At 31.2% G+C, this 13,851-nt stretch overlaps 1 protein-coding gene across 4 annotated transcripts; it reads left to right on the top strand.

Annotated features, from left to right (window-relative positions):
- The first annotated feature begins 220 nt into the window (after positions 1-220).
- Positions 221-11,195, top strand: LOC101493802 (GDSL esterase/lipase At5g14450). 4 transcript variants are annotated; one of them, XM_004491927.4, is made up of 5 exons: positions 221-609; positions 1,213-1,422; positions 1,521-1,693; positions 2,705-2,978; positions 10,709-11,195. In XM_004491927.4, the coding sequence occupies exons 1-5, from the start codon at positions 372-374 to the stop codon at positions 10,969-10,971; spliced, it is 1,158 nt and encodes a 385-aa protein (XP_004491984.1). In that variant the 5' UTR covers positions 221-371; the 3' UTR covers positions 10,972-11,195. The 4 variants fall into 4 exon arrangements, with proteins under 4 accessions (XP_004491984.1, XP_027188534.1, XP_073222295.1 ...); XM_027332733.2 differs by lacking the exon at positions 10,709-11,195 and adding an exon at positions 9,549-9,828; XM_073366194.1 differs by lacking the exon at positions 10,709-11,195 and adding an exon at positions 8,280-8,903.
- The last annotated feature ends 2,656 nt before the right edge of the window (positions 11,196-13,851 follow it).

The raw sequence follows: 13,851 nt of genomic DNA, 5'->3' as shown, positions 1-13,851 counted from the left end.
GACAACAGAAGAATTTTTGCTTATTTTTATCATAATCATTATTTTCTATCAATAACATTCATTAAAATACTAAAGGATATAATTTGGCATTTCTCTTAATTTAAATAAAAAGAAATAGCTTTATCATATTTCAACAGTATTATAATAATATTATAATGGTAAGATAAATAAAAGAACAAACAAACCTTAAAATGTGATAGGACATGAGTCATAAAGTATTGCCGCATAACGCAATTTGCCGAAAAATCAGGATAATATATTTTCTCTACTCTGAATGTTATTATTATTATCTTATAATAACTTTTTGCTTTGATCTCTATCCATATACCTTGCTCACAACTTAGCAACATAGTTTAACCCTACTCTGAAAAATGGCTTTATTCTTACTTTTTGTTGTGTTCTCCCTGTCTTGTGTGAAGGGTGTAGAGCTAAAAAACTCATCACTACCTTCTTGTGATTTTCCTGCAATCTACAACTTTGGGGACTCTAACTCAGACACTGGAGGCATTTCAGCTGCATTTCAACCAATTCCTTCACCATATGGTGATGGCTTTTTCCATAAACCTTCTGGAAGAGATAGCGATGGTCGTGTCATTCTTGATTTCATAGGTAATCAAAATTGAAACTCAACAACACCCTTTTCTCTTAGTCTGCCTCTCTTATTTCCACTTTTTATTTTTTTTTATCAAGTTTGCTACTGAAAAAAGTAGCTTTCTTTTTGAAGAGAAAGTAGCTTTCTTTTTGAAGAGAAAGTAGCTTTCTTTTTGAAGAGAAAGTAGCTTTCTTTTTGAAGAGAAAGTAGCTTTCTTCTAGTGTTGTGTGTTTATATATATATTTCTTTTTAAATTAGTAAGGTGAAATTGTTACTAATTAAAGTAAAACTAATTATGGGTATAGGTATAGGAAGAGTTTAACTTTATAATTTAACTAGAAAGTTCAAATCTCCTCGTAAAATAGTCATTAGTATGATTTTATTAATAAAAATTTATCTCTTCCTCAATTTAAAAAGAAAAAACCATCTCTATTAGTAATTCTACATTTAATGAGATAAAGTCTCTAAATGTGTTTAGAAGCAGTGGATAGTTTTCATCTTATAAAATGGTTTTACGAGATTATTTAGGCTCAACCCAAATTCTAAAAACCTGTGGTTGTATGTTTGTAAGATTAAAATTTAGTGCTTGAAATTGTTTTACTCTGATATCTATTGTGCAGCTGAGAAGCTAAATTTGCCATATTTAAGTGCTTATCTGAATTCACTTGGAACCAATTATAAACATGGTGCAAATTTTGCAACTGGTGGATCCACCATTAGGAGACAGAATGAGACTATATTTGAATATGGAATAAGTCCATTCTCTCTTGATATTCAAATTGTGCAGTTCAATCAGTTCAAAACAAGAACAAAGCTGCTTTACCAAGAAGGTAAATTGAAAAATACTGTTATCATTCAACAAACTTGAATATTTTTTTTTGTATATCATTATCATTCGTTTTGTTTTATGCGTTTGTTGAAAATTTAGCAAAGAATTCAGTTGAAAGAAGCAAGCTTCCTGTACCTGAGGAATTCTCTAAGGCACTCTACACATTTGATATTGGTCAAAATGATCTCTCTGTTGGGTTTAGAAAGATGAACTTCGACCAAATTCGTGTATCCATGCCAGATATAGTTAACCAGTTAGCTTCTGCAGTCAAAGTAAGTAGCACTCGTGTCTCTACCAATGTTGCAATAGATGAATTCTTAAAAACTTTTAATTAATTGTGTTTTGAACATTGAACAGATTGTGAATAAACATGTTCACTATTGTTTTTTTAGTTTTTGACAAGAATGTTCACTATTGTTTGAAAAAATTAACTTTTGAACCTCTTCTTTTAAATAAAACTAGATTTTTGTCCTCATTCTAAATCTGGGATTTTAATTCCACTATTTAACAAGTTTTTGGGATTTTTCCCAAACCTCAGTTTGTGACTTGTTTTTTTTTACATGTCATATTCATTAATAATGTAGAATTACATTTGTTAATGAGACATTGTTGATTTGGACAATAAACAACACATTTCAGAAGAATAAGTTTACATCTGAAACATGTGAAGTTAGGGGACTAAAATCCCAAAATTAGAAATGTGATCACTAAAATATTGTTTTAGTTAAAAGTATTAACAATTAATCAAAAAACTTAGCCAAAATTACCAAATTGGGAAACCATGAATATATGAGACAACTTTTATGAACTGATGAAAAACGAAAGTTCAATTTTCAAGAGTGAGAACAAAAGATCAATGTAAAAAAAGGTGTTTTCTTAAATGAACTTTAATTTCTCCAAAACATGGAACATTAAATCAGTCAAAAAGTCAGAAGGTGCCAACTTGGTAGGTATTTGAAGAGCGTGGAACTCAAGTGATAGTGAAATTTGGAGGGTACAAGACAAAATCTGTTGGAAAGAAAGGAAAGTTGGTATCTTGGGATCTGGGGTGGGGAAAAGAAAAAGAAGCAGATACACACAGAAGATGAGGACCAAAAGTACATGTAAGCTTTGTTTTAAGTTGTGGCATGTCGTGACTCTTGATATTGCAAAAGAAGTAGTCAAACGTGTTTAGGGAGACTTCGAAAACCTTGATGGCACAGTGTCTGTCTTGCACTCGCAGACTATTATTTAAAACCTGTGTTGGAATGGTTATGAAATCTGATCAATAAACTTCATTGCAGAATATATACCAACAAGGGGGGAGGTCATTTTGGATACACAACACTGGTCCCATTGGGTGTTTGCCAGTGAACCAATTTTACAAACATAATCTACCAGTTGGATATCTTGACCAGTATGGATGTGTAAATGATCATAATGTGATGGCTGTTGAATTCAACAAGCAGCTTAAAGACAGAGTTGTCAAGATGAGAACGGAACTTCCAGAAGCTGCAATTACTTATGTAGATGTTTATGCTGCAAAATATGGACTAATCAGCAATACCAAAAATGAAGGTAACTTGTTCACATGACTCATTTATTCTACTAGGTTACTATTAAATAATTAAGGGCAAAAAGGTATATAGTTGTCTAAATTTATTGTTTCTTTATATGTGTGCAAATCTTAAAAGACCTAAGATTAGAGGCAGAGGGAGTAAAACCAAAGTCTTAAATCGCGGTTGTGCACGATTCTTTATATTACAAAAATGAATTAGTTAGATGTGTCTGATGCAGCCTCAAGTGTCGTCACATTGCAGTCAATGAGACATAAAAACATATATGTCGTGTCGCAACATATATATCATGTAGGTGGGTGGTCTGAATTGTGTATTCTATTTTAAAAACTTCTTTGGGCTAACAAATGGTGAAAATAAAAACAAATAAAATCAAAAGCAAATAGAGTGAAGGAAAATGACACAATGATTTATCCTGGTTCACTACCAACCCGATAGCTACGTTCAGTGCCTTCACCCAGAAAGATTTACTGAGTAATTCAAAATAGATTACAACCACTTAACTGTTGTATCTGTTTTGGTGACAATGCTGCTAGACTTTAATAGTAAAGTTGCTGATGAAATATCTCACAATCCCCCAAATTTTCAAAATATACTTAGTCCCATAATTTTGAAAATATCATGGTTTCAGATAATGGTAACTTACGATTTGAACCACTACTTAGTAAGCTATGGGTTCCACTTATCCCGAATAGATTGGTAGACAAGCTTTGAACCAGTTATTCATTAGAACAAGTGTGCACAACTTACACAGGAAATCTCGGTACTATCGAAAGAATTATAAAGATGACACATTTGTTAAGGCCTTGTGTCATGTACCTTTTTCATGAGAATTTAGAGTCAAACCATTTAACTCTTCGAAGCGGTCTCACTTCATTCTCATATAGGTAGACTATATCAGATATACACCCATAATATGTATTTCAACAAATTTATGCTATATGTCTATTAAGAGTAAGACTCAACCTTCCAACTTTATACATATGGTCCAAATACTTTCAATCTTTGGGATGTATCTATATTCAAGTACTTGCAATCATTCTAATAGTTGACTTTATCATTGAACTCAAGACTTGATGTTACTCAAGTGTGAGTCGACTTTCCACCATTGATGATTAATTAGATATGGGCTTGAGTCTCATCCCCAATGATGTCTTCAACACCATGTCCCTTGTCAGACCTTTCGTCAAAGGATCTGCAACATTCTTTTCAGTTTTTACAAACACTATGGATATTACTCCATTTAAAATTAAATCCTTTACATAGCTATGTCTTAGACCAATATGTCTAGATTTTCCATTATATACTTGGCTATATGCTTTGGACAGTGTGGATTGACTATCGCAATGTTTGGATACCAGTCATTGGATATGGCCAAATTGGTATCTCATATAACAAATTTCTTAGCCATTCTACCTCTTTACTACCTGTAGCTAGGGCAACGAACTCTGTAGCCATGGTGGAGTCGGCAATCCAAGTTTGTTTCTTTGATCCCCAAGAAACTGCACCTCCACCAAGGATGAAGATCCATCTACTTGTGGAAGCATGATCCTCAACATAAGTTACCCAACTGACATCTGTATATCCTTCCAAAACTGAAGGATATCAACTATAGATTAAACTATAGTTAATTGTTCCTTTTAAATATTTTAATACTCTATTAATAGTCTGCCAATGTTCTTTACTTGGATTGCTAGTATATTGACTTAATCTGCCTACAACATATGCTATGTCAGGTCTGGTACAGGTCATGACATACATCAAGCATCCGATCACCTTTGAATAATCTAGTTGTGCCACAGGGCATCCTTTATCTGGTTGTAATCTAACATTTTGATCAAATGGAGTAGAAACAAGTTTGCAATTAAATTGATCAAATTTCTTTAGCACTTTCTCAATATAGTGAGATTGGGATAAACCAATATTTACTCCATCTCTAATGATTTTAATTCCTAAAATCACATTTGCTTCACCTAAATCTTTCATATCAAAATTTTTTGATAGGAAAGGTTTGGTTTTTTCTACCTCATCTATATTTGTGCCAAAGATTAACATATCATCCACATATAAACAAATCATAACACCATTTCCATTATGAAATTTACTATAAATACACTTGTCAGATTCATTTATTTTGTATCCATTAGAAAACAAAACTTTATCAAACTTTTGGTGTCATTGTTTGGGTGCTTGTTTTAACCCGTATAAGGATTTAGTCAATTTACACACTTTATGTTCTTGTCCTTTGATAACAAATCATTTAGGTTGTTTCATATACACCTCTTCATCTAACTCTCTGTTTACGAAAACAGTTTTAACATCCATTTGATAGATTACAAACTTATAGATAGAAGCTAGTGCCAAAAGCACTCTTATGGATGCAATTCTTGCAACAGGTGCATAAGTATCAAAGTAGTCGATACCTTCTTTTTGTGTAAACCCTTTGGCAACAAGTCTAGCTTTGAATTTATCAATGATACCATCAACTTTCATTTTCTTCTTAAAAATCCATTTACAACCTATTGATTTGGATCCAGGTGGGAGGTCTACTAATTTCTAAGTTTTATTCCCCATAATTGAGTCAATTTTCTCTTGGATGGCTTCTTTCCAAAAGGAAGAGTCTTGAAACTTTATTGCCTCTTCATATGTGTCTGGGTCACTCTCTAAATTGTAGCAAATTGGTCCATAACTGTTACTGGAATCATTTGTACCTTCTACAAGGAACATAAAGAAGTCTAGGCCATAATCTTTCTCTTTTCTAGCTCTTTTACTTCTTCCGGGTTCTAAACATGTCAAAGTATCATTATTAGATACATTATTTTCTAGGCTTTGTACACTAGAACATATAGTTTCCTTGGGATGTGGAATTGAGTTAAATCTATTTTCTTAAAAAATTGCATCTCTTGACTCAATCACTATCTTAATAGGATATGAGTCATTAGATTCAACAACCATGAATCTACCGGCCTTGCTATTTTCAGCATAGCCCAGAAATACACTTTCAATTCCTCTTTCTCCCAATTTCTTTCTTTTTGGTTTAGGAACCTTAACAATTGCTCTACAACCCCAAACTTTTATATAGTTAAGATTGAGTTTTCTTTTCTTCCATATGGGGTTATCTTGTTCCTTTTATTGGGAACTCTATTTAGCAAATAACATGCAGTTAGCATAGCTTCACCCCAATAACCTTTAGATAAAGCAGCATAGGATAACATGACATTCACCATTTCTTCTAATACTCTATTTTTCCTTTCTACAATTCCATTTTGTTGTGGAGAATATGGTGCAGTTATTTGATGCACAATACCAGTGGACTCAAAATACTCAGGATGATAGAACTCTCCTCCCCTATCACTTCTAAACACTTAATAAAAGTTTCATGTTGAAGTTCTACTTGTGCTTTAAATATTTTAAATTTGTCTACAACTTCATTCTTATAGTGCATTAAATAAACATAACAAAATCTAGAGTAATCATCAATGAAAGTGACAAAATACTTTTTACCACCAATTGTAGGCCAACATATGGGGTTATCTTGTTCCTTTTATTGGGAACTCTATTTAGCAAATAACATGCAGTTAGCATAGCTTCACCCCAATAACCTTTAGATAAAGCAGCATAGGATAACATGACATTCACCATTTCTTCTAATACTCTATTTTTCCTTTCTACAATTCCATTTTGTTGTGGAGAATATGGTGCAGTTATTTGATGCACAATACCAGTGGACTCAAAATACTCAGGATGATAGAACTCTCCTCCCCTATCACTTCTAAAACACTTAATAAAAGTTTCATGTTGAAGTTCTACTTGTGCTTTAAATATTTTAAATTTGTCTACAACTTCATTCTTATAGTGCATTAAATAAACATAACAAAATCTAGAGTAATCATCAATGAAAGTGACAAAATACTTTTTACCACCAATTGTAGGCCAACCATATAAATCGCATACATCAGAGTGAATTAAATCTAATACCTTAGAACTTCTTTCTAACACTTTTAAAAGGTTGTCTTGTAATTTTAGTTAGCATGCAAGTAGTACATGAATTTGAATTTTTATCAAAAGTTGGAATTAAATTTGATTTCATCATATCATTCAATTTTCTAAAGTTAATATGTCCTAGTCGCATATGCCATAAATCACAAGACTCAACAATATAAGCAGAAATCATATTATTATTATTATTATTATTATAGTTATTGATAACATTACATTTGAACATATTCTAACAAAGGTAACCCTTCCCTACAAACATACCACATTTAGAGAGAATAAATTTATCTCCCTCAAATACACATTTGAAACCAAACTTATTAAGTAAAGGTACAAAAATCAAGTTCTTCCTAACATTAGGAACATAAAATACATCTTTAAGAGTAAGTACTTTTCTAGAATTGAATTCAATCTTCATTGTTCCTTTTCCTTTGACTTGGACAGTTGAGGCATTTCCCATGTACAAAATACTTTCATCTTCTTCATCAATGGTCTTAAATAGTTCTTTATTTTTGCACACATGGCGGGTACCACCAGAGTCTATTCACCAAGATTCAACATCTTCAATCATGTTGAGTTCGGAAATGACAGCAACAGGATTATCTTTTGTTGCACTTGAATTCTTGTCTTTGTTTTTCTTTTTCAAGAACCTGCACTCATTTTTAAAGTGTCCTAATTTTCTACAATGATAATAATTTCCTTTTCTTTTCTTTCGTTGTTCATTATTACCATTGTGTTTTTCATGAGATTTATCAAAAACTCGATTTCATTTCTTAAAAGATTTGCTTGAATTTCCTTCCTCCATTACATGGACCTTTTCATGAGAAAATTGGTTTTTAGTATCCTCTTGTTTACGATACTTTTCTTCTAAACGAATGTGATTATCCAATTACTCAAGTGATATGTCCTTTTTCTTATGTTTCATAGATTTTTTGAAATCTTTCCACGAAGGTGGAAGTTTGTCTATTATGGAGGATACAATAATGATTTCATTCATATGCATCTTATGTTTGTAGTTATTAAGAATACGTTCAATCTCATGAATTTCTTCCATTACTGATTTATTATCAACCATTTTATAATTATTAAATTGAGAAACAAGAAACTTCTTACTTGTAGCGTTTTCTTGCATGTATCTTGACTCTAATTTCTCCCATAGTTCATTTGCAGAGATGCTACTTTGATATATATCGAACAAGGAGTCAGACATTCCGTTAAGAATACGGCTCATGCATATATAGTAATCATTGTCCCACTTCTGCCTTTCTCTTGTTTCTGCTAATGTTTCCACTTCCTTTTCCAACAGTCTTGTGGTGCTCAGAACATACACCGCCTACAAAGTTGTAAGGAGAAATTTTATCTTTTTCTGCCAACGGATAAAATTTCCTCCATCGAATTTCTCCATCTTCACAAAATTAGAAGTCATTTCTTTGAGTGATGCAGCCATTTATTGAAAATATGATCGAACCTAAAGATTGTTTGATTTGTTTTGGTGACAATGAAGCAAGACTTTAATAGTGAAGTTGTTGATGAAGATTATATGTAGCAAATTCCAAAGCGTGTTGTTATACTAGCTTTTAGGTTCGATTCGCCCCCACCAATCGGATGCAAATGAGATAACCAGTGAATCCCCTTTAGGGTACTTTGAAAAACCTTGATATGATTTGTACTTTCACACCAATAGTATCTTTCAATAGTAAGTTACAAAAGAATGATTCTTATTCTTTATTCATGCATTAGAAAAGAATAAGATGACTTAGCATATAAGAATGGGTGAGAAAAGTGGATGGCAATCACTAGAATTCATTTTTACATTCTGTCAAAAGTGATCCTATGTATAGAAAAAATAATGTCACTTGAGATAGAGTTGCAATTCTTGGTTCTGCCACTGTTTACGAAGGGATATATCCATATAACGTTTAGTTATTTACTGAAGCATTGCACTGGTTTTGTGGCTGATTAGTGCTTTTTTTCTCCTGAAGAAACTGTGTTCGAATCCACCAAAAGTGACTTTTCATTTTTATTCAATAGTTGTGCCTTTTCAAAAAATAATTTCTGCAAAATGAAAGCACTTGTAAGAATCAAACTCGGGACATTCCAGATTTGAATCTAGAACACAACCAATTGAACCAACAACTAAATCATGTCAATTACCACTAATTATACATACATATATTCATAAATATTTTGGAAATATCTCACATTAACTTCACCAGTTAAGTCTTATCAACATCCAACTTGAAAACTACAAGTCGTTTAGTATTTACAGCTACTATTGGACTAGGTTAAACAAGTTTATAATTTCTATTTTTGGGTTTACTCTCACTAAAGGATGTTTACAATATTGCTCACAACTTAGCACAACTAGAATGATATACCAATTGAGTGCTAAATAAAATCTAGGTAATTGATGATTGATTGATATTTAGCTCGTATATTTTTTCATTCATATCTTGTTCGTCAAATGAACAGAACCTTTTATAGATGTGAATTCTTGATTTCAGATCACTTATTCGACTGTTGCCTTGAATTTGATCTTGATCTTCGCTTTTAATTTTCTGATCGTTGTGGACAGTTGTTGGAATTAAATTCTTGATCGTTGTTGACTGTTGCTGGAGTTCAATTTTGATTTAAGCTTCAATTCATATTTTCGTTGCTCGATCGTTGCTGGGATTTTCAGAATGTTCTATCTTTGATTGCATAGATTTGTTGTCGTGAATTTGAATTGGACCGTTTCTATTTGATGAGATATTCAATTCGGTGCAATTAAGAATGTAAATAACTGGGTACTTTTCGACAAAAGTAACCACTTGGACATTTGAATCTTTAGAATTAGAGGTAGTGAGCCTTCATCAGATTTTGTTTATGAGTCGTGTGTAGAACATGTGTCTTCAGAGTCAACTTCTAGAGTCATACATTTTGTTAAAGTTAGAGTCGTTGACTTTTTTTAGAGCCATTGACTTTTTTCATGTTGCTTTCACTTTTGCATCAAAGGCATTGACTTTCCTCAAAGTCTAATAATCGGAGTCAGAAGTAATATGAAATTCAGAGTCAAGCACAATCATCTTCTGGTGTTGATTTATTGGTCATAGGAAACTTAGTAGAGGCAGATGCACTTGACTTTACAGTCTCATCTTCAGAGGTTAAATATTGGAGGCAGATTATTAGAGTCATCCTTAGACTCAATTACTTAGAGGCAGATCCTTTGGAGGCAGCGAAGGGCGCTTGTTGTTCATTTCCTTAATTTTTCTTTGATGGATGCGCTTCCTCTGATGAATGCACTTCCTCTTATCTGAGGCGCTTCCTCTAATTCTGGACACTTCCTTTAATTTTGGGCGCTTCCTCTAATCCTGGGTGCTTCCTCTAATTATGGATTTTCTTCTAATTTAAATTATCAGAGCATTAAATTGTTGTGACAAAATATCTTTTGTTATCATCAAAATAAGATAAAGAATTGTTCTACAAACCATCTAGGTTCTAACATATCACGATGACAGACCCTTTTTTAAAACCATATCTAAAAGTAAGATGCACAATGTTAATAAGATTTTATGAAAGATGTTTGCTACTATAATATACACATACATAAACCACAATATTTATTTTCATAATCATATCACTAAAGATTGAGTAATGTTGTGCTGGAAATGTAATGCAAAAGATACATTGGCACAATGACTACTCAATTTGGAAAATTTATTTAACATGCTTATGAACTCTTAATTTTATTTTCAGGATTTGTGGATCCAATGAATATATGTTGTGGGTATCATGTGAATGATACTCATATATGGTGTGGGAATTTGGGAAGTGCAAATGGGAAAGATGTGTATGGTACTTCATGTGAAAAACCATCAATGTATGTGAGTTGGGATGGTGTTCATTATGCTGAGGCTGCTAACCGTTGGGTTGCTAATCGTATACTCAATGGAAATTTCACAGACCCATCAACACCAATTTCACACGCATGTTATAGGGGCATTAAAAGCATCAGTTAGATTAGAACCATTTCTGTTATGCAAATTCTTAAAGGGAATTTCACTTTTATTATTCATGTAATAATAGATGAAAAACCAATGCTTGGAATTCCTTGAATGTTCTCAGACGAAACATTCATTGGCAATTCACCTTCTAATAAATGCTTTCAAATGTTTGGTTGCAACAAACATTGAAACTTTATCTTTCGCTTTAAATAAATGTCTGAAAACATTACCTTTCTTAATTAGCCACTAAATTTTATAGAATGCGATGGTCAAATAAATTTGTTACTAGGTACTGCCTTAAATTCAATTGTTCGAAATATATTAAGAAAAAACAAAAAACAAAAGTTGTCTCTATATATAATGTATTTGTACATTAGGTATTTTATCCAAGTTGGGTACTAAATAATGTTTATTTAGTTCATTCTTGTGAATATTGAATTAGATATGGTTGAACTTCCCTCCATTGGCAATGGATATAGGTAGGGTATTGTAGTAGTCATTTCAGTAATTGTAGTTTGAAAAATACTCAAATTCGTATCATTGTGGATATCAATCTTAATTTCTAAATCCGTATTATTGTTAAATCACAAAATATCATATATATATATTTTAACATAATTAAGAAAATATTTAAAGTTTTATAATATTAAATCATGAAAATAATAAAATAAAAAGTATTTAAATTATCCAAAATTATATTAAATCATATAAAATTTCTTTGATTTAGTGATATTAATAGAAACAAAACAAAAAGAAAATTAATTACTAGACTAAATTACAAATTTATTTGGACAAAAACATAACAAAATCAAAAAATCAATTGCCATCTTTTATGAAATTAATTGTTATATATATATATATATCATTTAAGTTATGTAATTTTGTATTCCACCTAAAAAAATTAAGAACAATTAGACAAAATATTGTTGTGGTTTTGTTTGTATATTTAGAATGGTAGCCTGAATATTACTATTATGATAAAATATAAATACATATTTTTGTATAATAATAATATAATTATAAATTAAAATACATATTATGGAGGTGTGGGGTGCGGTGCGTACTCGTATTTTTGCATATAATTATTTGTGTCTAAACCACTATTTATATTATGAATTTTTACTTTATCCATCGTAGGTATTTTTTGTTAGTACTCGATAGATATAGGTATGGTTCCAATTGTCATGCCTATTCAATAGTTGTGATTTGGATTTGATTCTGAAATTTTTCATTTGTAGATTATTAATAAATTTTACTGTAAATTCTGAGTGAAATTAGATGTTTTCTATGATCTTATATTGGGTATCTTCTTTAATCTACATTTTTTTTCAATATAAAAAGTTATGTTCATTGTCCTCTTGTAAAATTTCATTAGTAACCTTAGCCTCTTATTAGGTAAATGTAGAGGGTGCGTAATATAAACATGTTGATCTAAAAATGTGGAAGGCACAAACTTACAAGATTGAGATAACTTACTTTAGGTTTAGACAATATTTTATAGTAGACAAGCTTGGGTATGTTAATATGTGGCCCGTTATTACCATTGTTGTCCTTTTTTTATTCTTTAAGCAAAAACATAACTAAAGTGCAAAAATATCTTATAGTAGAAATAACATGCTAACTATGTTGGTATTTCACAATTATTATATATTATTTACAGCACTCCAATAAATATTATTAAATAAATAAGGACGAAAATATTTAGAAGAGTAGGCCAAAACTCAAGAGTACAATCCAAAGGACTAATGCCATATGCCTTGTTAAAAATCATACTAGTAAAGTCCCAAGAGATAAAACCTATAAATGAAAAAAGAATGTAGAGAAAAATAACAAATGAGAAAAGGGAGATCAACAAAAATGAAAAAAAAAATGGAAGTCATTTTTGTTACAAGCAAAATATCAGAGACAAAAGATAAATAAGATCCCAATACACCACACAATTGATCGGAAAATTATGATTAGTCAATTTTTTCACCCTAAAGATATAAGAGACTCAAAAACGAAATGCTGAAATGATAATGAGACAATTAGTCCACCAATTAGGTAACCTCCAAGGAACAAAAAATGAATTACTATAAATTTGAATAGTGAAGCGGAAGTCAAATTCTATAGATAACACCTATAATTTCAATTGGGAAAGCAGTAGCTATTCCCATGAAATCACATAAACTATCAAGAAAATTCCCAATATGGTCTCTAAAATTTCATCCACATGCTACAATCCCAAGAGAACCTCTAGACGCTCCATATCATATTGAAACACTTTGAAATACATTAAAAAAAAATCTTAATTGATTTTTTATTTTGTAATACAACTTACAAGCTTATGAGTTGACTCATAGATGTCAAAAACTCATTTTTATGTTCCATACCTGTTAATTGACTCACAAGAATGATGAATTGACTCAACACAAACCAAGAAGTTTTTTGAATCGAATCATGTTAATATAGTTTTAAAGAAGCGTGTGAATCGACTCGTGAAATGTGTGAATCAAATCACCGAGTCTTCAAAGTTGTTCTTTTGACAATGTTATGAAAATGACAGTTACAAACTTTTCATTTCAATAAGGAAACATTAGTCTTTTGGCAATCTTTTTCATCCATTATATTTAAACGATCCTTAACCTTTTGAAACACTATGAATACTTTAATTCATTCCAAAAACAAAAAAAAAAAAGTCCATGCATTCAGGATCATAATATATATTGAAAATTCTTTCTTATTCAAATTAGATTTGCAATCGAAGTTTTAGGAGAGAAACAACATGGCAGAGATGTCAGTGTTGGGATGTCTATTTTAGACACAAATCATCAAAAGGGTATTAATTGATCTTGTGTTGAAACGCTGAAGAGAGAATATCTTCAGTTTTTGGCTAGAGAAATAGTTTTTCTAAGG

Source organism: Cicer arietinum, chromosome 3, assembly GCF_000331145.2.
Source record: "Cicer arietinum cultivar CDC Frontier isolate Library 1 chromosome 3, Cicar.CDCFrontier_v2.0, whole genome shotgun sequence".
Lineage (NCBI taxonomy): Eukaryota > Viridiplantae > Streptophyta > Magnoliopsida > Fabales > Fabaceae > Cicer > Cicer arietinum.
This window is presented reverse-complemented; position numbering and strand designations above follow the sequence as displayed.

Excerpts from the sequence above, each read along its gene's own strand:
- LOC101493802 (XM_004491927.4), top strand. The coding sequence starts at position 372 with ATGGCTTTATTCTTACTTTTTGTTGTGTTCTCCCTGTCTTGTGTGAAG. Across the intron at positions 1,694-2,704 it reads AGTTAGCTTCTGCAGTCAAA|AATATATACCAACAAGGGGG; the intron begins GTAAGTAGCACT and ends ACTTCATTGCAG. Across the intron at positions 2,979-10,708 it reads CAGCAATACCAAAAATGAAG|GATTTGTGGATCCAATGAAT; the intron begins GTAACTTGTTCA and ends TTTTATTTTCAG.